Here is a 26,595-nt window from a genome sequence, read left to right on the forward strand (position 1 = left end):
AAAAAAAATTGTATTCCCAGTTCAGTTGATTGGTCAGCTTCTTTCCAACTGCCTGCTGAGAACTAACGTTGACATCTGGTGGTGCGTTATGTTTGCAATAACTGCTCTAGAATTGGACATAAACAATGCTATATATTTGGCAATTCTTCCAATGCTTAAGAACCAGCAACCCCATATGCTAAATATGATCAGAAATCCTGACTCCTAGAGTTGACAAACTCTAATTACTACAGATGTAATAGTGCTACCCAAAGTTCATTGTAAAGCGTGAAAGTACAATGTTTTGTGGTGAACTACGTGTGGGATGTAGACATGCATGCATACAGACAGAAGCAGCAGCTTTTGGCGCCTCTTATAATCTCGTCATATAAGGTCCTAATTTCACAAAGACTTACATATATTCTTAAATTCACAGGTTGCAAATTGTTTCACTGAAGTCAACTGTAAAATTTGGACTTCATCTGAGACAATACACAACAATTATGAAAGACAGAAGCACAAGTAAACAAAAAGAGGATGATACTGCACTTGACTGGTTCGGGCAAAATATATTTTTTCTGTATAAAATGAATTGAAAAAAATATCTTGGTTTGGCCACTATTGGTGAACCAATTTACCAGGTATGAAAATTATTTATAAGAGAATCTTATGCAAATAAGATTTGCTTAAGAAGAGTGAGATTTTTCTTATGTTTTATTAATTAAAAAGATAATGTAAAGGTGATAAAACCAAGTAACCAGAGACTATACACCTTTCTCTAGTGTACTAAAATGGTATTTTCATCATTCATCAAAATAAGGATTAATTTAAAACCAATCCCAATAGGCATGTTTGATGGCACTGTGGAAAGGTCAAAACCAGAAACACTTTACTGTACTTTGTCTGTAAAACCCCCAAAATATCCCCCAGACTGGCAACAGCCCTTTAACTCTGTAGGGAAGACGATAACGCAGTTCACAAATACTCAAATAAGAAAAGCATTCATTCTTGTTTTGCTAGATTGCCAGAGTAAAAAAATGAAGCAAGTACATTTTAGAAGGCATTATCAATTTCACTGCAAGATATGAAAAAAACTACTGTTTTATGTTAGTGAAGAATATAGGCTTTCTTAAAAGTTCCTTACCTCATTAGCTGTGTTGTGAGTTCCAACTATTCTGATAAAAGATGCTGGCTGTTTATCAAAAGTGATTGTTTGCCAGGATCTGCAAAAAATTCCAGAAAGACATACCAATATTAAACACGGTCACAACAGCTTGCAGTAACATATACAGAGAATCCATTCAAGTGACAGTACGCACTATTATCACTTAACAGGGCAAACAGAGAAACACTTTTCATCACCTGAATTTCCAGCACTCCTTGTTCATTTTTATTTTTAAGTGCCTTGACTCTGCTTATGTGTTTTCATACATACCTTATTCTGCTATAATTTGCATGTAAGAATAATACTCATCCTATTGCTGAAAGTTAAGGAAATGGTAAAAGGAAAAAAAAACCTGAATCAAAGTCTAAAATCTTTGACTAATATTGACTGTATTAGATAAACAAAAGATCAGATAAATAAAAGTAAATGCATCCATCTGTTAACTACTCATGAGAAATCATCAGAGCTTGTTTAAAGAAAATTACTGCTCTAGGGAAAAAACCCCCACCCAAACCCTCAAATAAACTCCTCCCACTCTAAGTGGAGCAGTGGAGGCAGAGGAGCTAAGCTTCCCTTGTGTGGGCCAAGGTCCTTCCAGTAAATTACGAATGACGTAAAGCATTCTTCGCAGTTCAGGTTGCGAGGATTTCCCCATCCCGACACAGAGGCAGTGGGGAGAACAGACCACCCCCCCAGAGCTGGAGTGTAACTTTTTGGGCTAGACTGAGAACACTAGAGGAAGATTGGGACCACAATAATCTTCCTTCCTCATTCATACTCTTCTGATCTGGGTGAGGTACAACACCTCAAGTAGCCTAATAGACAGCAGGATAAAGGACACCAATTCCTACCATACCTTTGTCCTTACAGAACACACTGACAGTAAAACAGAAGAAACAAAAGGAATAATAGGACCTAGAGGTTTCGGTTTGATGCCAGTCTTCCACTACACTAGATTAGTACTTGAACACATTAGAATTTCAATTATTTTATATTCATAAAACATGAAAGCTAGATGAAGAATTTAACTTTTTAGCAAAACTAGACTCTACCACAGAAGGCTTCAGAAATAAAATGCAGTTAAGTATAACTTGATGAACTCACCACAGATGAAAAACATTGGATAGTTTTCCTGAATGGGTTCAGAATACTTTCAGAGGTGTTCATATAAGAAGTAAGGGACCAAAGCAAAACTGGAAAAAAACACCATTCGCCACCAGCAGACCACCCCAAAGCCTGACTATTTGTCAGGTACTTGAATTTTCCCTTAGTAGGAAAACCTCTTTGTCACAAACATAGCATTTCTGGGTTTAATTTAGTCGACTATTCCTTTTATCACTGCTGTCAGGTTATATTTGCTTAAAGAAGATTATGAGCCCAATCAAGACCTAATTTCAAGTAGTTTTCTGGTATTACTGCATGAAGTAATGGATGTAATTAGAGTTACTCATCATAATAGAAAGGTGCGGTCTGTGTCAGGCCTCAGAGGTACAGCAGTTATCTATCTAATGGCATGGTTTATTTATATCCGTTATGTGGCTATGTCCTCCTTATTTTAAAGCTCAGGCTGTATTTTCAAGCTCTAAATAAAATATAAAACGAGAATGAACTATTTTGTTGACTGTCTCAAGACCTGAAAGATTGCTATGATTTAAACATTTTTTTCCGTAAACAGGAGAACAATTCTTCTTGAGTTTCCTTCTCATATTACTCTAGTACCGCCAGTCAGTTAATCTTCATGGCCAAATGTAACTTGTTACCTTGAAGTATAGAGTCCCAAAGATGACTGGCTGGGATAATCAGATGATTGCAACACTACTTCTCGTAACAAAGTATTGCCATAGTCTGCATTATGCATATGCTTTCAGATTTACACACACGCACTTTATGCAAGGAGAGTGATGATGTAAAAACCAGATTTCCCTACTTAGTGATTTGGGAAATATTGTAAAGCTATTCTAAATAAAAGAATTTAAAATCCTAAAGAAGCTATTAAACAGCCTATGCCTTCCTAGCCTCTAAGGTAGAGTTTGCGTTCTGTGACAAGAAAATAGGTTAATTAGAGATCATAGAATAAAATATAAATGGGTCTGTATTTATTTATAGTACTTCTGAGCACTGGTCAAATACACACTGCAAGAGTTCAGTGCAGATTTTCCAAAGGTGGCAGAAATGCCATTGTCTGTTGTATGAAGTAACAACAAGGAAGCTGACACATCTATTTGGGAATACAGCTGAAGAGCATGACAGATATTAAGAGAGGTTGAGAAAAAGGCTCCTGAAGATCCTTTTGACAACACACTTCTAAATCAGCTCCTCCAGGAAGCTCCTAAGTTCTTCCACTTTCCACTGCATTACAAGTCCTTACTTTCTGCTACAATGCTGTTATTAGGATTGGTTTATAATTACCCTTTTAATAATATTAAAACGTGATAGAAAATAGTAAAAAAAATTCTTGAGGATGTGAGACTTGAAGGGAGATAGGGTTTTCAATAAATTTGGTCCTAAGAATATTGACTGTTTTGGTATGTGTCCATTTTATTCCTTTCCCATTGGAAAAAGAAAGTCAAAACTATAGACAATTTGTAGAAGAGTTATTAAAATTCAAGAATATTGCCACTAGAGTATTAGTACTTGATGGGATAATGAGAAAATTAGGTCTCTTAGTTTATTTCCTTAGCAAAAAGGAAAAAAACAAAGTAGAAAACAATCCAAATAGATTTGGAAAAAGTCACTTTTGAAATAAGCAAGGCAAACCGTCTTCACTACAAAGTTGCACTGATTTTGAGTTTAACAGTACATTTGAGAACATCCGATATATACAAAGCAACACCTCTCCAGTACAGATATAATTATGCAGCAAAAAGATAATTTATGCAGCGTAACTATACCCATATGGGAAGAGAGATTACTGACAGAACATTATCAAAGCTTATCTGCCCTCTTTCTGCCTTTTTTGCTGATATAACAAATTCAGTAAGACTCCTATTTATGTATCAAGCCATAACAATTGTTCAGTGGTGTTCCTTGATTAAATTAAAGACATAATAGGTAAGCCTTAAGTTTCTTTTTAATCTTCTTCTTTTACTACTAGTTATCTCTTCTGGTACTATTGTAATAATTTCAGCTTCTCTGTAGAAATTTTATTTTGCAAATTATTTTGTAGTCATGCCATTTGTGTAGTCATGCCATGCATATGTGCTTATTTTATACTTTGCTCACAACAGCTAGACTTTCTATCCTCAAAATTGCTTTTGATGGTCTTTATAAAAATTTCCTCCAAAGTTTATACATAGCTCTGGTATTGATTCCTACATAAGTCACTCTATTCCAGGAACAGCAACATTAAAGCCTATCAAAAGCACCTCATTTTTGGTCTGGGATTAGATACTTCTGTATAATAGATGCCATTTCTTCACCTTTACTCCCCATACGCCAAGCAAACAAATCTTTCAAGCTGGTGGCAATACTTTCACCTTCTTTACCTAGGACACGGTCATAAAGAAGCTATCAGAACTTACTTCTCCCATAAACTGGCATCGTTCTCTTTGGACTTGCTGTATCTCTGTACTCCTTATTAGTGACCCTATAACAGATTTTTCAGGGTTTAGCTTTTTTAAATGTTCAGGAAGCGTTGATCTTTTTTTCTGCTTTCACACCTGTCTTGCTGGCTGATTCATTTTAGATTTGCTGCTCAATCCGCAGCAGTCCTGGTCATCACTTTCACAACAGAAATAATCATTACCTCAAGCTGACGTTTACATCTCCAAGAGAAGACTCGGGACTAGCAGCCTACTCAGATTTATACCAGGGTCCTCAAGCTGAAATGCAGCACTACAAGTTTTTTGGCTAGCAAAGGTCCCCTGATAACACAGGTCCATTTTCCAAAAGAAATTAGCCTTGTTACAGTCCTACGGTGTTATTTAACACTCTACATCTCACCTCAGCCACCCGACTTCTAACTCTCTCGTTCTGCCCGTCTCCCCTAAGGAGATGCAGTAATTGATGATTAGTATTCCAAAGCCATGCTGGCATCATGTCAGCCTGTCATATTTAATTACATTTTAACTATATTCGTCTTCTATAACAGCCTGAAGATAATTTAGATAATTATCTTTTGCGCTCTCATTCTCTGACTCTGCCTGTCTCACTTAGAGCTCCTTGCAATGAAAATCACTTTCTCTGCTCAAACATATAAACAGACTCTTGGGCCAAGTGCTCTCATCTCTCCAACAGCAACAGCTGTCACTGAAAACTCAATGGCTTTGTGCATCCCACAATCTCTTCACCACATTCTATTCAGAGGAAGAAGAAAATCATTAGAAACCCCTCCACTTTCATGTTTCTTCCCGTCTTTTTCTTTTCTTTATTAGGCTACTGCAAGAAGAATGCAAGAAGTACTGATGTCCAGGTAAATTATAACAATAGCTCGCTATTGCTTAAGCTATCTATAGCTCCAAAAGAGCAATTCACCTCTTAGGAATTTAATGGCTTTTCTCAGCATTTGGAATCCTTGCCTAGTTATTTCTATGAAAAGCTGCTATCTTTCTAAAGATTTATTACATATAATAGGATATAAATAGTGACCCTTCCCCGTTATGTCCTTCTCTTCCAGAAAGAACGAATTAAGAAAGAAGCAGAAGCTTATCCTTTATTGAGGTTTTCTAAGGAGCCACTGGCACTACAGAATACTACCACTCTGTGGGATCACCAGAGCAGCACTGATTATAGCTGAAACCAAGTTCAGGCCAAAGATGTAAGACGAAAGAGAAAGCTGTTACATGTTACTAACATTCATCTAGCTGTAATAACCATATCCTATTCATATCATGGCTTGCTTTAGGCTAAGCGCGTACATTTTGTGTGTGCACACTGTGTCTCCTCACTTTCCAAGGTGACATACAACCTCCATTTTTTGTTCCTCGCTCCAAGAAGAAAAGCAAAGCAGAGTTGGAAGCAAATGTGGAAATGAACAACACACCCTGAAAAATGTCAATTACCAGCAAGTAACCTCCATTTTATTTTCTAATGCTTGTCCACATATGCCTCGTTCTATAGTAAGTGACAAAACACTTCTTAGCTTACTTGGATGTGGACTTTTTCAACTGGGACCACGTATTTTTTAAATGAAATACAGCATTCATTATGATGGAATAGTGAGGAGATATTTGTAAAAGCAGATGACAGGAAAAGGAAAGAAGAGTTGTGTTGTCTTTCCATACATCAGTCTGATGACTGTACTGATGTAAATAAGACAGTAAGTAACCAGCATGTGATGCTGCCAAATAAAAAATTGCGTGCACACATAAGCAAGCCAACTGAGACTCGGGAAGTACCATAGTATGTTCTACATTGTATGTGTTACACCCCTTGCTTTATTAATGAATACCATACTAACCTCTACTATGGAGTACCTACAAAATAAACACAGAAGCGTGCACTAAAAATGCTGTAACAGTTATTGTTATACAGACATTTTTCTTTATAAAATACCAAAAAGGTCTACAGCTACCTTATATATTGCCTATAAAAAAACATGTTTTCCACCATAACAGCACTAAACAATAAAGTGAAGTAATACTCCCTCTCCTGTTAAAGCTGTAATTTAACACACTAATTCAGAGAGTCAGACCCATAAAGCAGAGAAGTCAAACTGGGTAGCTGGCTCAGCCACCCCCTTTCCATCCAGCCTCCCAAGCCACTGAGGGGGAAGACAAAGCATGAGAGAAAATACTGTGAGGAATAAAAGGTCATCCACATTTTGGTTTTTAAATTAAAGTCAAATTTAGTGCAGTTCTACCCCTGGTCTACCTCAACTAAAAACTGAGACCTACAACTGAGTTTCCATCCATTCTGCTGTCACCATGACAGCACTCTCTCAAAAGGTGGCCCGTCAAACATGGTACTTCTAAGGAAGCAAGGAAGGTGCAAGCTAGAAGTAACAGCTTTCTCTCTGCAGCTCTCAGAGACAGAGGCAAAACTCACCTAATAATGCATCTTGGTTATATTTATGCTATAGTCCATTGATGAGATAGCACATATACTTTATCCAGTCTAATAAGGAAAAAAACCCAAAAGGGACTTGAAGCGCTAATGGCAGAGGTAATAAAAATGGTTAAGAGAAAGATAATGAGAGTCTAGAATAAATGTGAGAATAATAAATACTAAAAATCACCTGTCACAGTATTTGTTACATAACGGCTTTATATATTGACAAGTAAATACGTGTATTCCCAAATTTTGGGAAAACTCCCCTCAAAAGTTTTTATTCTAAATATACTTCCCATAGGGAACACATAATTCTCAAAGCATCTGAATAAAATTTGTGGTTATTTCTGCCCTATGATCGGTCCCTCCCACCAATCCCAACAAAGTATCTGTCCTCTATAAGAACACTTTACTAAACTGCTATAAACGTTTTATTGCATATGATTTATTGTAGAAACCAAATGTGGGCTTGATAAAGCAGACCTATTAGAATAAAAATTCTGACATAAAATAGTTTTAATGACGCTTATACAAACTTTCTGACATCTTTATAAAGCTTCTAATGCAAAAGACTCCTTATAGTAACCCCTGCTTTCACAGCTTCAGTGCTGGCATTTTTGCTGTTTTAGAAAAAATATTACATAAAGAAAATGTTAAAATATAGTCAAATTGAGCAATGGTAAAACTGAATGTAGTAATTATTTTTCTAACTAAATGTAGTAACCAATTTTCAAATATATCCACGTGCCAATGTAGGCAACCAGTAGCATTTTTGTACTGCATAAGCTGTGTACTCATCTAATGTAGCTTGTCACACATTTTTTCAATTTCAACAGGTTCTCTTTCTGTGCTTCCAGAAATATAGTTTGTATTTAAAAATCTTACACAAAATGAAATTTGTAGGAATTTGCTGGCAACTGTCTGGTAGAACACCATGAGCCAAATTTCTATGCTGTAACAAGAACTGTGCATGTAGTATCTACACATACATCCTTGGGGGATGGCAGTGGTGGCGGATGAAGGCTGTGAACTTGAGTAACTTGACCTATGAGTTTATCTTACATAGTTTTGTGTACACTAGAGTACACATGCAGAAGACAAGCTTGCACAATCCTAGAGGTTGAATTGGTTTTGTTGTGCTTACTCATTACCAATAGTTATTGCTCCTGATGTTCACATAGATAACAAAGATACAAAAAGCCATCGAACGCATTAATATACCCAGTAATACAAACAGTGGGATGCTTTTAACTTTGAAGACTTCTCCCCCCCCATAATCCTACAACAGATCGTAAGCTATTTTTATTATATAACTTTTCATACCAATGGAATAGTTGATTAACAGCAAATACATAAACAGTATTTTTAGAGATATGAGACAGAATCATGCTCCCTATTAATCAGTTCCTTTGTAGCGTGTAGACTAACACCGTATTTATTGCACCTCTCTCTTACATTCCCTTGGGTGTGATTTCATGGCCCACTCGTAAAAACTTCACATTTACAGCAACCGCCCTTCTATTACTGTCGATAACATCTAATTGACATGTCAAACCTCCAAGGAATGCAGTAAATTGAACCACAGACTCTAAGAAGAATAAAACAGTGAAAAAAGTAAATCAGCATGTGCCTCCTCATAACAGCAATACAAGCATACTGAGGTTTGCTAATGGAAGGGAGGAAAACTGTAACCCTTTCTACTACCACACTGAATTATCTATTAACCTCAAGGTCAGAAAACAAAGCCTTGCGACCTCAGACTGAAACTCGCCTAGAAAAAAACCTGAACCCGCATCCATAACTGCAGTAATTTTAGACATGAGACTAAAGTGAACTAAGACAGACAAAAATAACAAATACAACTTTTGCTTCTGTTACTATGTTATAGAACAGAAAAAAATGTAGCTCCCCTCCCAATAGTTTCTGATAAACTAAATTTTAGTATTTAATTCGTAACTGTACCGTAAAATTTTATAGACAAAGAGCTGGGTAAAATTCGCAAAAATAATTTTAAAAACAGAGGAAACTTGACTCATGATGAAAGAGCACGAAATAAAGTCAGGCAAAACTTGTTTAAGTAGCAACCAAGGTAACAGGAAAAAGGCAGAATGACTTTATAAATATGTAGTTGAAGTGTATGAAATCCATTAAAAAAGAAAAATTGGTTTACAGGGATACAAGAAAAGTAATGGAATGAAATTAGGTAATATTATGTTCAGTACTGGTATAGAGAAAAAAATTCTTACTGTGGGAACTCAGTGTGATAGAAAAGCAAAGAGCAGAATGGAAGCACCATCTCTTCAAGTATATGAAACAAACTGACGGAGCATTATTTTTAAAAAATACACCACATACCACATAGTGCAGAAATCCCCAAAGGATGAACCTAAAGATATAATAATTCTTCCATTTTGTGATTCATGGACATAATCTGTCCTGGTAAAAACGTTACTGTGAATAAATCAATGGCTTAATACAGCATATATCTCAACGTAGGATATTTGTAACACTAAAGACCATACCTGTTTTGGCCAGCATAAGCAAATGTGTACTTTTTTGAGTTTTAATGAAATTAGATCCTGAATATCAACAATCTAATTAGGGCAAATCTCTAGATTTGATGCGTTAACATCTGACTGGCCTCCTGACTATACAAGGAGATGTCAACAGTTGCTATATTTAATGGCTTTGCCTGTAAGAAAGGGCTACAGACAAAACAGTAACTTACCAACAGTAACTAGTTCATGAACATTTGGGCATCTCCTATTCATTGGGTTATTAGATGATCTTATGCAACAATGAAGTTCAAAGTAAACAAACATAACCGCAAAACAACAGTTCAAGTATTAGGCGTTCCTTTCCTATCTCAGGCAGATAAATGGGCCAGTTTCATAGAAGACATCTATAACTTGGATAACCTTTTTGTAGTAATATTTATTTATAAAGGTGCTGAGAGTGTGCATGTGTGTGGGTGCCTGCATGCATGTGGGTATGTGCATGCATGCACAGACATTTTCAAAAGAGAGAATATTACGACTCAGTGAAGGCAATCCAATGTACTGCCATAGGATCCTTCCATAACATAAAAGCAGAAATCTGCATGGTTGAGTCCTTACCCAGAAGCTGCAAATTTGTTCCTGTGTTGATTGGAAAAGAAACCTTTGCTTAACAGGATGCAAGAGAGGAGTAGTAGTCTCCTCCTAGTAAGAAAATTAGAATTGCTGTTACATTGAGCAGAGTTGGCAATAGTTGGCGAAGACCTCTTAAGACGACAGGCTTTTCCAGAATTGCTTAATGTTGTAGGTCAAACTGGGACCCAAATGCTTGGGGGGGGGGGGGAGTATTTAAGTATTCTTAGCCTGTATAAGCAATCAATCACAGAAGGAGGACGATAGAATTTACATACCTGAGAGGGGCAAGATACACTGAGGTAAAGCTGAGCAACAGAATAAAGTCAAAAGAGGAATAAACCTACTAAGAGCAAGTTTTCTTACACTATCAAAGAGCTTCTCCATAGTAAATAACAGAATGTCGAACAGGTTGTACATTTAAGTGAGGCTGACCACTGAAAACAATGGTGTTTGTTGTAAGACAGAGCAACAGCCAAGATTCTGACTACAATTTATTTTATAAGACAAAATTAATGTTTACTCATAAAGCAAAATCTAATTCTGGCAAGGCATTATCTGTAAGGTTTAAAAGACACCGTGATCATTTCCCATCATCTTCACTTTTAGCCTGCATCTCCAAAGTAGGGTTATGCACTGATAAAATACGCAATGTGTAACTCGCCATCTTACTGATCTTTAATATTAAAAAGTGAACATAGCACAATCAAGCAAAATATAGCAATGCAGTCATGCTATAACTCTCAAGGAATACATGCATTTCTTGTACCTCTACACTACAAGGAACACTTACAGACCCAGTATGTTGCTGCAGAAATGGGCTGCTCAGGTATCCATCTCAGTGTCTCAAAATCTTACGCTCTTCAACCTCAGCAAGCATTTCCTTATAATTAATTATCTGCTTTTCAGAATTTTTTTCAGCACCCTTAAATATTTCAAAAGGCATAAAGGTTTCACCTTTCACTAAAAACCACAGTGTTTATATCATCTGATTTCCTTTTTAGCCTGGCAGAGATGACAGATTAAGTCAAGAAGAAAGGGTACAAAGAGGAGAGGACAAAGTTTTATGATTAATCTCAGGAATAAGAATATGTAGATCAGGTCTTGGAGCTTCAGTATCCAGGAGTGTCCCCTACCTACAATATACACACCGTATTTATCAACTTAATATTGGTTCTACAAAACCTAATTCATTAACATTGGTGAAGTATTTTTAGCTGTTTTGGTGGCACACGTTGAAAACAGGCATGGTACCGTGTTCGAGTAAATGCAGAAGACAATCAAGTGAAGGTGAGAAAAAGGATGTTTTGAAATGGAACATAGGGAACGTGTTCTCAGAACCAAGAAGTCTATATGGTTCTATAATCTGGTCCCTGGGCTCAGGGAAACACAACTCTTTTGAATTTCAGTGTTTGTATAAATCTATCCTAACAACAAGCAGTAAAGACAATATTAGAATAAGTAATATTATCTCGGATTCTGGTATGTTCTTCCCTCCCATCCCCCAACAAATATTCTGCCCACTAAGCAATGCTGTGTCTCTGGCATTATTAAAAAAAAAAAAAAAAAAGAAAATGGACTGAGAAAGTCAATGGACATTGAAGTGTATCTGAATCCACCCAATGCACACGTGAAATAAGCAACAAAGCCTATGGAATGGTTGATGTCTCAGAATAACAGATTTACTATAAAACATCAAAGTGCGCGTAAAGTAATTGGTGGAATAGTTTAAAGTAAATTCATATTGTCTTTAAGAAAAAGAAGTAAAACTACAACAAAAAGTCCTATTGAAAAGCTCTAGAAACTGGGTGCTCAAACTCTCAAACAAATATGTGTGCAAGAAAGTCTTCATTGCTCAGTGGACGCTGAGTGAGAAAAGCTGCTGTGTCAGAAGGGAGGGCAACGCTGAGCAGTATGCATGGAAATAACACAAAGGACAAGTCTGATTATCCAACCCATGACTTTGCATTGACAACTTCTAAACTAAATGTGGTCAATTAATGCAAATTTGACAAATCAACTGTAACTGTATGTTGGATTAATATGTTTTTAAAAGTCACAGGCATCAAAACAGGAGGCAAGAAATCTACAGGCAGGCCATGTCTCAGACAGATAAATGACAGCAACAACTTGTGATGAAAGCACTGTGGCATGTCATCATGGTAGCACAAAATCAGTGATTCTAGCAGCAGCTGGCCTTGCTCAGATTCAGTTGGCGTAAGTTGTTGCAAAGATGAATATATAGATGAAAGAATGGCTAGTGCAGAATATGCAAGAATGAGTGCAGCAGCCAGAAACCAGAAAGACCAGATCCCATCCACTTTCACAATATGGAGAACAAATCCCTTCCTGGTCAAACCCCAAAGATGCTTTATGAATAGCGACCCAGGAAGTAAGACAATCAGAAAAAAGAAAGAAAGAATAAATAAATAAATAAATAAATAATGTCTGGATATCGGAAACATATTTGGGGGTTGATAAAACAGTTAAGGCAGCCTCTCTCTCCTTCAGTACTGTCTTTTCACTCTTCAAAGCAAAATGAAAATACATTTACTGAAAACCCCTCCCGTGTCTAGCACTTACAGTAGAAACAGTGGTTATCCGTAAAGAGTGAGAACTAGCTTATACTTAAAATGTAATCTCTTGTAATGAGAATAACTTGAAAGTTTGCTATTTTATTACAGAAGTTTTAGAAAGCCATCTGGCAAGAATCAAAAAGGCAAAGCAACTGGGAAGTCTAATTTCTACTGAAATGTCAATGTAATAATAATAATAATAATTAATAATCATAAAATCATTATAATAATGAATAATGATAATTAATGAATGTTTGCTTTGATTTTTATTTCAAATAGAAGACTATGCAACAGATATTTTACACATACTTAATTACCACTATTTATTTTGAATTTTTTTTTTTAAAAAAGGTATTTTTTCTAGATGATATATTATGAAGTAATAACACATACATCTATCTCTATCATTAGCTTGACAATTTTACTTGCCTCCAAAGAGACATTCAAGTCTTCAATGGCATGGGAGAAAAATCCAATACCTAAAAGAAACAAGTACTGATACTATGGGTATTATTTGGTATTGCTTATATTCTGAGGCAGAACTGAGGTAACCTCCAAATTGACTCAGAGTTACTGTGATGTTTTCTTCACTCTCCTCACAGTGATGTGCATGAAGAGGAGCTGAGAACATGCCAGCTGCATGGCAAAAGGGATCAAAGCAAAACTTCAATGCATATGGCACATGCAGAGCTGCAGTGAAATAACTGTATGGTAAAACGTTCAAGGGAGACTAAGACACTGCAGTTTACAACTCCTTGCTACTCTGTCCAAGGCTCATTCAAAAGATCCATGCATATTTGTGGCTGAAAAGCAACCACAAGGAACCGAAGGTAGAAGTGGAAAAAAGAATAGACAAATTAACAATGTGAAAACCTTCTTGTGATCCCGAATCACTGTTAAGGAACGTAACTTAAAAGCAGCTAGATCTTTCTTCAATCAAACTAGATGCAGCTAAAATAAAAGCTAGCAAATGAAATGTTAGACGCAGAGTTTCCTCACTTCTGAGAGGCTCCTAACGCTCTGAAATGGAATACAACTCTGGTTTCTCTCTGTGAAATCTTAATTCTTTGTGCTTAATAAGGCAGGTCTGTGAAGCTGGAGACTCTTTCTTCTTTTGCCTTATTAGAATCTTTCAAAATGTGAGCGTATAAACACAAGCAAAAATATGTACTTCAATGCCTCTATCGTTCAGGGCTTTTAAGCTCAATAATTACACAAAATGACCCTTTATATCTGTCTGACTTGCTCCAGTAGGCATTACTAGAGGCATAATGAACAGATTAATGAGAACCCTCAGTTTATTTTTGTGAAGTGAGACTTGAAATTGAGCTTAACAATGTAGCAATTTCCCAGACATCTTGCTTGAATATATTTCCTCTTTGTATTGTATGAATGTGACTACACTGAGTTTGGCAAGTCTGGAGAAGGCATTTGGATTTCACAGAGTTGCTGTGAAATTTGCTTCATGTAAAATAGCATGAACCGTGGTTGAAATATACTCTGTTTGACAGAAGAGGTACAAAAACAGTTTTGCTGTGAAATTAACTTCATGTAAAATAGGATGACGTGTGGTCAAAATACCCTGTTTGACATCACAGGTACAAGAGCGGTTCCTTTTATCCTGTTCCACTCTGCCACTTGGGAGCTCAGGCGTGAGACAGAATTAAGGATTATACAAAAATTAGGAAAAATGTTATATTTGTCATTCTAGATATGACAGGACAGTAGATGCATGCAATACTGATGGGAAGCAAGAGAAAAAGTGATGTGAGCATACAGGTAGTTGGAAAAGCAAGAGGGCTGAGAAATGTTCAAGATGTTTTATTATGAGAGAAAACAGTCCTATGAAAGTGGTTAAGGAGAAGAATGATGGATGAAAATGGATGTGAGGGAATTCTAGAGATGGGATCATAGAGTGAAGTGGAGAAACTACGGGACAGGAGGAAAAAGCTGCTGTGTTTGTGGCTAAGTATAAGGAACTACATATACAAGTATGTAACGTGCCATGTGCAGTTACGAGGAAAGGTATTCACACACTTCAAGTATTATCTCTATAGCAAAAGAAATAATCACATTGTGATAGAGATTAGCCCGGTTTCACAGAAGTATACCCAGAAAAAAAAAATCCAAAATTGAGTTTGCCACTAACATTGCGTAAAGCAGTATTTTCTCACTTGAAGTCCTTAGACAACATGGAAAACACTCTTCTGCACGTCTGAAAAGTGGTTTAGAACTGTTAAGTGCATGACCTAGATCTCCCCAGGTGTTCTGTACCTGTGATTTATTATCAAAGGAAATACAGCAGTGCCTGAAAACTGGAAATGCACATAGTACATCATGGGATAGAAATACGAAACACTGGACAGGAGCAATAAACCTCAAAGTTGAAAATTATTCTTGAAAAATCAATCAGAAGACAGTTAATAAATTTTGTTAATGAATCTTGCATCCACATCCCAAAGGGCTTTTCATGTGAAAGTACTAATTACATTCATACAAAAACTATAGAAAAAAAATTGAGGGGAACTGAGCTGAGAATTTAGGATTTGAAATAGCTATTATACAATAAAAAGATAATAAACAATAGAGACGTGAAATTAAGTTTGGAAGTTTTTAAATATTTATCATAACAGCAGTATACTCTGAATAACAAACAATGAGTCCAGTGGGGCAGGGGCAGAGAATATATAATTCAGTATGTTACAAACCTTCTGAAAACAAAGTCATGCCCTCCACAAGAACATCATAAAACTGTCCCAAACCAGCTGTATAGACAGGTGATACCGACTGCCTTAGTACTGCCCATCAATAAACAATATTAATTGTCTCCCAAATTCTATCATAGTATTAAGACCCTTTTTTCCTACTGGGGAATTGAACATGGTACGTCTGCTGCCAATGGATTAGTTCTATTTCACAATAACTATGCAAGAGAACTTTAAAGAACGATACCGAGTTGATAACCATCATGATAGCCTGTTTCATATTTGTCTTTACAGGGCTTATTTTATCGAAAGTGTCATTAACTCTGAGGTCTGACTCCTACTGGCCTTTGGTATCTTCTGTTTTTCATTTGACTTTCAGACTCTGTCAGTAAATTCCTCTAACAAGTGCAGGTCTCTATTGTTCGACACTAACACGCTCAAGCCCACTTATCATAAATGTTTTAAAAAATAGAATGGAACATGACTGTTTTTCATTACTGTCATACCGTGTAGAAAAAAACAGCTTATTGTGGAAAAGAGAAAAAAAAAAAGTCTCCATAGGGCATTTGAAAATTGACAATTACACAACCAGTATGCATTAATTGGCTCTCACTTAGGGAAGGTAAGCAAGCTTCTCCTGTGAAGATAACAGACATCCACTTTCTGTCTTCAGCCTTTTAAAACTGGGAGAAGAGGAGGTTAGGAGTAGCCTGTCAGTTCCTGGCTTTGAGCACTGAATTATTAATTTACACAAAACACTACATTAAAAATACTATTAAAACAACCCAAAGCAGCATATTGACAGTTTAAAGGGAAAGTTCATGCTTCAGCAGACTGCCAAAACCAATATATGCTATTTAAACATAATTTAATTTTCTTTCTCATTGTTTTGTTTGCCACTTACTGATCATCAAAGGTGTCTGTTGAGGTCTGTGTTTGCTGCCTTTATGGTTCATCCTACCCCTTATGCCAGAGATTCAGCAAAATGATTTGGAGACCTCACAGGACAATTGTGAGACAGCACACTAATGACTTTCACAAAGGATTGTAACTCCACTGAAAGACTGGGTAGATAGAAAGCCAGGCAGCACACAGCACGGGAAATAACTCTTATCCACATGTCTTTGAAGACAGGAAAGTGAATAGAGAGTATTAATAGCAAAGTAAATTTTCCCACTGCAAGTATTCTGTCTCTTCAAATGTGGGCCCCTGCAAAATTCTCCCAGGTTTTAACTCCATCCACTTTCATTTGATACTGCAGCATATCCTACACAGAAAAGCAAGCCAGTTATTTTTCTGGAGTCTACTGCAGTGTATTAAACACAGAACTAATGCCAGAAAGGGTCAACCCGGGATTTCAAGACCTTATCAACCACCTAGACTGCACTCACATCTCCAAAATTTATAAGAGAAACAGACATAATTTGGAGTATACTTTTTGGAAAGAATTAATGTTTGAGCCTCACACAAATACATGTATAATGATTCTTAGTTGACTGTTGCTCTGAGAGGTACTTGTAGTCAAACAGGCAATCATAGTCCCAGGCAAGGACATACCTACTTCTCATTTTCTTTAAACAAAGACATGTAAGCCTAAGTGATGACAATTTTTATACCAGTGTAGGATTAGCCCTTTTCGGGCTGGGATGTCCAAGTATTCATCTAAAAAATTAGGATTTGGCTGAGACAAAAAATAGTTGCAAACTTTGACCACATTAGCAGAAGATTTGTTGCATTTCTTCCAGGTGAGAGGGGGTGCAGCATTCATAAACATGGAGAACGAATTGATGAGGGTACTGTCGCTTCCATCCTGTTATGCTGTAATCTGGTTAAGGTAAATTGCTGAATGCAGGAATCTTTAACTGTCTGCCTAAACCTGATGATGAGTCAAACCCAGGCACAGTGCACGAGTTTGATTCTTGCTTTTCCTTGGGGAGTGCCTGAATCACTCGACCAAAAGGCATTTAGAGGCAGATTTCTCTCTGTGGAGCTGTGCTGTTTGCATAAAATACCAAGGTATTCATGGTAAGGGGAAGGACAGAGATAGGGGGAAAAAAAAAAATATCTCTTGCATCCAGCAGGAGTATCTTTACCATTACACTGTGATGGTAAACCAGGTAAACTGCACGACCTCCGCCTTACTACAGCATCTGTTAATTTGGTTAAAATCCAACTCTTCATCTCCTCTGTTTGTTTCTGTTGTTAAAATTACATGACGTTAAAATAACTTGTTTGTTTTTCTCGGGGCAAAAAAATCCACGTTTTCAATTTGGTTCAAGATTTTTTTTTTTTTTTTTTTTAAATTTACAGAAATGAAACCAAAAAGTCAGTTCTTCACATTCCTACCAGTGACTGTCTCAATTTTCTCTTTTTCATTAAGACATCTTCTTCACCATATTGAAATCTTGTCCAACAATTTTTAAGTGAGGGCCTTCATTCAGAGCATGAGTCACTGAACGATGATATCTCTTCCATTCTACATTCAACTATTTTTGAGCACTAAGAATATGGCTTTTTATGGTCACAGTACCATGTTTCAGTATTTCTCAGTAAAATGAAAGTGGTCCAGCTCTGGCCGTGTGCAGTGAAGATACTCTCTACTTAGAAAACAGTCCTAACATTTATAGCATTTGGCATGTATACAGTATTTTATATATTTGTTTTATATGTTTAATATCTATACACAGATTAATATATAATTTATAAATATATAAATATACATATACTATTATATATATTTATTTTCTATATTATACATATACTTATTTATGTAGTATTTGGAGTTATCAACCTGCCATTACAATCAAAGTAATTTTTGAGCTGAAGTCAATTCAGCATTTCTGCAAATCCTACTTGAAAAGAAAATTAAACATATTTAAAGGGTTTTCTTTTCTGTGGTGTGGTGACTGTTAAAAACAACTCCAATTTGCTGATCATAAAGGGCAAGAGATTTAAATTGAATATGAAAAAATGCTGTCAAATGCAAAGAAATCACCTGAAAATTGAGGGGCTTATGTGGGGAGCCGCAAACCTTTCAACTTATCTCAGTTACAGATGATATGGTATTTAAACATAACTGCAGAGGATAGAAAAGTTTCAAAGAGAAGTGAGCTTTTTCAGGTTGATGCTTTTTCTTACAATTTTCTAGTCCTTGTTAAATTGAATTGTTCTGGAGTCCACTGAGCTTTTGGAATTGTAAGTTTTAGGACCAGGTCTTTGTATTTGTTTAGAACTGATAATTGCAGACAATGCTAGGACACTGTAAGTTCGTAGACTTAAAATTAAAGACTGACATTTTGCTAGCTGGATGCATGTCTGTCAGAGCAAGAAGTTAGGCAAGATACAGTTCTTTAATCCACATGAAAATAGTTCCTGCAGCCACGGCTTTAAGAACTTCCAGAGCACCTACATTTTGAATCAAGATCTTGAAGTATACCATGAGGAGGCACCTATCTTTATTTCAGGGATGCACCTGTACTTGTCCAAGGTTAAGGCTTTAAAAAAATAAAGTGTGCTTTGAACATGGTGAGTAGATACTTGAACTGGGCAGCCAACCAGCAATTCCACCTGCACTGTGCATACTCGAGCAAGTGCTCCTTTTGATTGTTACAGACTATTAGTATCAAAATATGTACAAGGAAAAAGTTCAAAAATATTCTGATTCTGACTCTCCCTCTCTCTCTCTTTTCTGGTTTCAGCCTTTTAGTGCTCCCACTGCTGGAGACAGACAGAAAGATGAATTTTATCTATTACGCCGAGATGCCTTTGAGAATGATTAAATCTCCCTTACTCTTTTTCCAGACCTGCAGGCAGAACCCAGGTTTTCTGCTCATCAATACCCTGTCCTTTACAGACAGTGAAAGGACGTGTCAAGTTCTCCTTCACCAACATGTCTAGACCACATTGTGACACGTTTGAATTGCACTGTTTGTTAAGAGATGAAAAAAAAACCTTAGAAAATGTGTATCAGCCCTGTTGCTAGAAAGGACTGAATAACCCTCTTGCCTGATGTGACGAACTAAGATACAACTCTGAATTTGTAAAATCCATTTTGTTTTGGTTGGCACAAATACAGGATGAGTGGGGGCTGTCTCCATCTGAGCTGATGACTTCAATTTTGTCACAGGAAAGAAAGCATATCTTATGGAAACTGACTCGGGAAAAAGGAGAGAAATAAGTCTGAGCTTCCCTGGGGATCAGTCAGGAGATCATATCCTATCAACATTCACTGAATGCTGAGAATACCTGACTTCAGGATATGTAACGTATAAATTTGCAGCCTATCTTTTCAGTCCCATGACAAGTATCTGGGTCATTCTTTACTTGGATTTAGAACTAACAAATGGTTTAAGAAGGCTATCAATACTGAATTACTCTTCTATACTAGAAGAATGGGTTTTATCAGCAGACCCAATAATTACAGAAAAGCCAATGGAAAGTATACATGTGGAGAAGTATTCATACCTGATTTCTCTTGATTTTAGTATACAAATGAAAATGAAAGTTTTTCTCGCTTTTCTTTCTCTTTGTAAGAAGCATGGTTTTTTATGGAAGGGTCCTGTTCAAAAGCAGAGTGGTCAGTGCATATAGGTCAGGTACTCTGCTTTTGAACAGAGACAAGGTCAAGCTTAGGTAACTGGTTGATCTGTTATGGTTTGGTCCCTACCCTCACCCTCCCCACCCCCTTCAAATATCATACAATACATTCATATGCTTTGATAAGGGAGAAATGCATTTGATTAAGAAAATCCTTTACCAAGCATGCTCTCTTTTCCTCTCCTACCATGTCTCTCAAGGAGGGGTGATTTGACACCAGGGTCACCATAAACACGTGAACTCCAGAGAAACATGGTTTAACTTCCAGCGATCACAAAACCAAGGGTATGGTAGGCAGACTGTTTCTGCGAATGAACAAATAAACTGATTGTTTGAAGATCCAGTACTGATGTGGATCTTCAGAACTTGATTCTGGTTTGAAAGTCTAGATATTCAGTCACACTAGAAGCTGTTACATCCTAAACTTGTATTTACAAGGGTCTAGAGTTAGAAATCTACGAGTTATGTAATGATCATTCTTTTCCTAGTCAAAAAGTCACCTATGTAAGTACTGAACAAAAGGATAAAAAACCCATTTTCCAGTTCTGACTTTGTGCAAATAAGTGGAAAAAATTAAACTCACTTGCAGGAAATCTTTGTGCGATCAGCCACCATAGTCCACTGCTGCTGATTCGTTGAAACCTCAATGTAGTAGCTGTAGCTCCTATCATCACAGTCCCAAAGTAGCAACCTAAGTATGAAGAAGTTGAGTGATAAGTAAAATAAACATTAAACCAAGCTGCTTAAGTTTTCCAGTCCTTTATTTTCTCCTCTTAATCCTTTATAAATTTAGCTGTTTCTTTTGCAATGTGCCTCTAACACTCAACAAAGTCTTTACTGTTTCTGTCATCTCAAACTTGAGTGTCCCTATTCTTACTATCCTAAGGCCAGTAATAGACTTACAGGCTTATAATAACCATCTTACTAACATTAATCTATTACATTTATCCAATGACTTTTAATTTATTTGAAAGTCAATAAATGAACTTATTTATTTGGCATGTGACATTGCCTGCTTTAAACCTGAATCAAAGATCTGTTTGGAAAGGTCAGTTTAAGAGGGGAAAGAGAAAAGATTCTGGTGACTAAAAAGATTACACTGTCTTCTTAACTGTATTCTTTTTTTTTGTAAATATATCAGAAATATTTTTAAAAAAGCAAGTAGGAAAATGGGAATTCCCAGTCCTGGTTCATCATAATGTGAGGGAAAAGGCACTGAATTGTTGACACAATTGCTAAAAAGACAGAAGAAAAAGGAAAATCATTCTAACGAACATGCAGCTCTTCAGGAAGGGCACTAAATGACGTATTGAACAGCCTTCAATTTCCATGCTTGTCTCACAGAGAAGGAGATCTAAAGCATAAGGGATATGATTTAAGTATATCATTCTCAAAAAACACATCTGGCAAATGTTGTATCCTCTCTACTCATTCTCTTTATATGGGGATTATTTCCCTGTTGTAAAAGATATTTGAAACCTCAACATCATTCCTCAGTTTAATTTTATTTCTAAGGATATGAATTAAAGCAAAACCAAGAACCTTGCCCTTCCTCTCCTCTCCCCCTCAGTGGATTGAGATACGTGTACCTCAGAAAAATATCCAGCATAGAATGCCTTCTTTAGCAAAAACCATGAAAAATTCTATCCAGCATGTTTGCGAACCAATATGGAGCATCCTTTTTTCCAAGTTTCAAGCTGTTTCTCTTCAACTGCCTTTCAGAAGAGTGCCAAAGTTTTATATTATAAATTCCCTTCTTCCAGCTGAGAAAGTCTTTCTTGCTTTCGGCTGCTACCTCTTCTGGGAGGTATATAACTGCAAAAATTATTGCTCACTTTTAACATTTAAAAAACCCAATACTGCTAGAGGGGGAAAATGACCTAGCCAGTTGCTGAACGCAGAATCCTTCCTCTTACGGAGAGAGGCTGTCCCAAGCAGAAGCTGGACCGTCTTCGGAATTTGGTTATTAAGGACACGTGTGTCTGTATCTTTGCCCTAAAACGTAGTGCTATTACCTTCTTTTGAAAACAATCTAGTTTAGCTCTTTTTTTTTTTTTTTTTTTTTAGGTTTTGGAATCCCAGCATTCAAAGTGGAATCGGGTCTACTGCACAAGCAGATTTAAATTAAACTCCCTAGATGCTCTCAATTGAACCCAACTCATTAATATTATCAAAAATAATAAGCTATCAAAAATAGCTTTAAGAAGCTAAAATAAAACACTTTTAACAGAAGCCTTTTATCACATACTAGTACTGCCTATTTGCAAATTAAAAAATTCAGAGCTGACTTAGTAAAAAATAAAAATAGTTGCCTGTGGCATCATGAAAGACTTAAAAAAACCCACAAACCCACACCCCAAAACAAAACCACCCAACTCCAACCCCTCTCCCCCTGCTTCATCAGATCCTCCCCATTCTGCTTTTCTATAGTTTGAAGGTCTCCAATTTCTGAAGAGACTGAATGAAGCATATTAAAAAAAAAAAAAAAAAAGTTTATGGATTAAAATCCTGGATTTGGTAATTACTAATAATCAACAGATCCTGAATGAATTTAACATCTATATTTAAACCAAGTCTTCTAAATGATAAAAAGAGGGAAAAGCAAAAACATACATAAGTCTGTTTTCTTTTAAAAAGGCTATTAAAATGTAGCTAATTATGCTTTTCAATAGGATCCTTTTCATCATGGGGGCTCAGTGTTGTTTCCTGGATCCATGTTTTCAAAGCTATAATCAAGAGTTTTAATATCAGAAGCACACTAGTGACTGTAATTTCAACTAACAATACTGTAATTAAAACACAACTGGCTCAGCTTTAGAGCAAAAGGCTAACAAGACATACGTGTTCCTTTTAAGAACGTGTATAATTGCTCTCTCCCAAAACAACCTAGCCCAAGTTAAATAGGTTTAAAAAAGCATATGGCTTAGAATTATTACAAACCAAACAATGAATGAATTAAAGTTGGCAGAATCTTTCCCAAAGTGACTTAATATGAATGCTAAATGTAGATTTTTGTTTCTTTGGGACTTGTGAAAGAAAGTAAAAAATTCTTTCTTCACCTCCCTGCAGTAGTTTTTTTAGGAGAGACTGGGGAGGGAGCCTGACGACAGAACCTATTTGGAGTTGATTCTGCATGAAATGCCTTTCTGGATAAGCAGCGAAAAACTTTCAGGTGGTTACATGAATATTCACCAGTGCACACTGCGCACAAGGGCCACTTTTTATGCCAGGTACAGTAATCTTCGAAACACATTCCAGGCAAACTACCAGGCGAAATTTTTGTAGAGAAGCTATGTTTTGCTAAGATGGATATTAAATGACAGGAAGGAGAATACTCCACTTTAAAAGTCAGAACTATACTCATTGGAAATGCATTTGTTTACAGCAAAACTCCCCATGTTCCCAGGACTTTCCAAATTAGAATAAAAAGCTAAATTAGCTCTCGTTAGTAAATCTTGCCTTCAGGATTGAGAAGGAAGCTTTATCCAGCTCACTCCTTGCAATGTCGTGATATTTAAACATATTTCTCATATGCCACTTCTTTGGGTATCTAAAGTCTAAGCCCGTTAATTGTTTAAAATGGTACTGCTATTTACATCACATGTTGAAAATGCCTCATTTTATAAAATAAAAGCTTTTCAAATATAAATAAAATTTCATATTACAGGTGTGGGAAACTGATTATTTTGGCTACCTGTTACATCAAAAGATGCTGCAGTACTTTTTTTAACAGTATTGCCCTAAATGTCATGTGTTTCCCTAGGATTGATTGGTCTGCATTTATACAAGCATTTAGTGCTCTGTCTGCTTGCTTTTTATCCCTAGATTTCTGGAAAAAAGATTGTCACTGTTTAGTTCAGACTGCTGTATAACTACATATGCTCAAGGCATTAGCAGAATACCAAACAATAATAGTCATGCACCTGACAGGATGATACCCGCTTCCTGAATACTGTAAGTCAGTAGTTACCACATACGGTATAAATATTTGATAGTACTGTGTTCGTAAACTACTTGCATACTTACAGAAACCCAAAAGACAGAAATTAAAACATCAGGTAGCAACACTTGTTGAAAGATGGGGAAAAAGAAAGAAAACCCAAAACTATACAGAAAGAGTTTTTTTATACAATTGTCTTTGCATTTTTTCCTCCAGTTGTCTATAATCCCCTTACATTTTCTGCACATATTTACATTTCAGTAGTTATTTTGCAGGAAACCAATCTTTCTTCAGTATCCTACAAAGGAGACAAAATTCCTGCATATTTGCTATGTGCTTATATGATCATTTATTCTGAATTAAGATTTCACTCTCAAGTCAGGCAAGCACAGCAAATGAGCAGCAAACAAAGAAAAACTTCATAAGCAGAAGTCGTATGAAAAATTAGAAAGCATAAGAGATGCATATGATAATGGTATAAGCAAACAGAAAACACATTAAAGCTAACTGATATTGTTTGTTAATTTAAGAATTACTCTGAATATAAAAAGTAAAACAGTTGGCTATCACATATTCGTATTAGTAAAAAAGTCTTCAAATAGATTAAACCGGGATAAGTGGTTAATCTACTTTTACAAAGATGCAAAATATTTCTATTTATTTTAACATGAAAACCACTATGGTACAGAAGAATTCTGTCTCCCTCCACCACATACGCTATAACAAATCCTGTTCTATCATTTTAGCTGGTGTTTTTTTTTTTCTTTGTTTTTTTTTAAATTCACAGGAAAAAAGAACCCCATCAAGTTACCCGCCAAAGATTGTAGCATAACAGTTACATTTCTATTCCAGATAAATGCAGGGAGAGTTAGACAGAGAGCTATTGTGATATGGCAGCCTTTTCAATATTAAAGTTTTAGTCATTTAAAAGTTAAATTATGTTTACTATGTTAAACACACCAATTGCTGTCTTTCTGTTCCTAGTTAAATATAATAGTTTTTCTGTCATTAATAAGGGCCTTTTCAGAGAGGAAAACTGGCAAGGTTATTTTCTGTCCAGACAGGCAACAATGTGGAAAAACTACCTAAAGTAACATTTCTCTGTTAACTGTTGCAAGTATCTTGTAGCTGTTCCAAGTAGGAGTCTTAATAAAAGAATAAACCTCTTAAATCAAAAAATATTTTAATTTCTGTAGTTTAAAAGACAATATTTAGTTACAATTATTTTAAAATAAAATCACAGAATCATAGAATAGTTTGGGTTGGAAGGGACCTTTAAAGGTCATCTAGTCCAAACCCCCTGTTTTCCGGGTCTTTTCTATTAGAAAATACTATTGACCACAGACTATCATTACATCTGTTTCAGAATTTCTGAGTAAATTTTGATGTGGAAGTCAAGAGCTCCAAATTTATATATATAAATACCTGAAGAAGTATTTGATATTAACAAGGTTAATGATAAGTTAAGGTTAAGGACTGGTGGGAGATGTGGTGGTCAGAGGCCGTCTTGGGCTTAGCGACCATGAAATGGTAGAATTCTCGCTTCTTGGTGAAGTAAGGAAGGGGGCCAGCAAAACCGCAACCATGGACTTCCGGAGGGCAGACTTTGGCCTGTTCAGGACGTTGGTTGAGAGAGTCCCTTGGGAGACGGTCCTGAAGGGCAAAGGGGTCCAGGAAGGCTGGACGATCTTCAAGGAGGAAGTCGTAAAGGCGCAGGAGCAGGCTGTCCCTGTACGCCGTAAGAAGAACGGGCGGGGAAGACGACCGGCCTGGCTGAACGGGGAGCTCTTGCTGGGACTCAGGAAAAAAAGGAGAGTTTACCGCTTGTGGAAGAAGGGGCAGGCGACTCAAGAAGAGTACAGGGATCTCGTTAGGTCGTGCAGAGAGGAAATGAGAAAGGCAAAAGCCCAGCTAGAACGCAATCTGGCCGCTGTTGTTAAAGACAACAAAAAAAGTTTTTACAAATATATTAATGATAAGAAGAGAGCCAAGGAGAATCTCCATCCTTTATTGGATGCGGGGGGGAACATTGTCACCGAGGATGAGGAAAAGGCTGAGGTACTCAATGCCTTCTTTGCCTCGGTCTTTAACAGGCAGACCAGTTATCCTCAGGGTACTCGGCCCCCCGAGCTGGAAGACGGGGACGGCGAGCAGGATGAACCCCCCATAATCCAAGAGGAAGCAGTCAACGACCTGCTACGCCACCTGGATGCTCACAAGTCTATGGGGCCGGATGGGATCCACCCGAGAGTGCTGAGGGAGCTGGCGGAGGTGTTCGCCAAGCCGCTCTCCATCATTTATCAGCAGTCCTGGTTAACGGGGGAGGTCCCGGACGACTGGAGGCCTGCCAATGTGACGCCTATCCACAAGAAGGGCCGGAAGGAGGATCCGGGGAACTACAGGCCTGTCAGCCTGACCTCGGTGCCGGGGAAGATTATGGAGCGGTTCATCTTGAGGGCGCTCACAAGGCATGTGCGGGACAACCAGGGGATCCGGCCTAGCCAGCACGGATTCATGA

General features: G+C 36.9%; 1 protein-coding gene across 1 annotated transcript in view; it reads right to left on the minus strand.

Moving 5' to 3' along the window:
- Positions 1-26,595, minus strand: part of BTBD9 (BTB domain containing 9) — a 144,770-nt gene that overhangs the window by 12,934 nt on the left and 105,241 nt on the right. Inside the window, exons 10-11 of the mRNA XM_076334375.1 lie at positions 20,721-20,828; positions 1,124-1,202 (exon numbers count right to left, since the gene is read on the minus strand). Of these exons, the coding sequence (XP_076190490.1) occupies positions 1,124-1,202; positions 20,721-20,828 (187 nt within the window). The remainder of the gene's footprint in view (positions 1-1,123; positions 1,203-20,720; positions 20,829-26,595) is intronic.

This window comes from Aptenodytes patagonicus, chromosome 3 (genome assembly GCF_965638725.1).
Source record: "Aptenodytes patagonicus chromosome 3, bAptPat1.pri.cur, whole genome shotgun sequence".
Taxonomy (NCBI): domain Eukaryota; kingdom Metazoa; phylum Chordata; class Aves; order Sphenisciformes; family Spheniscidae; genus Aptenodytes; species Aptenodytes patagonicus.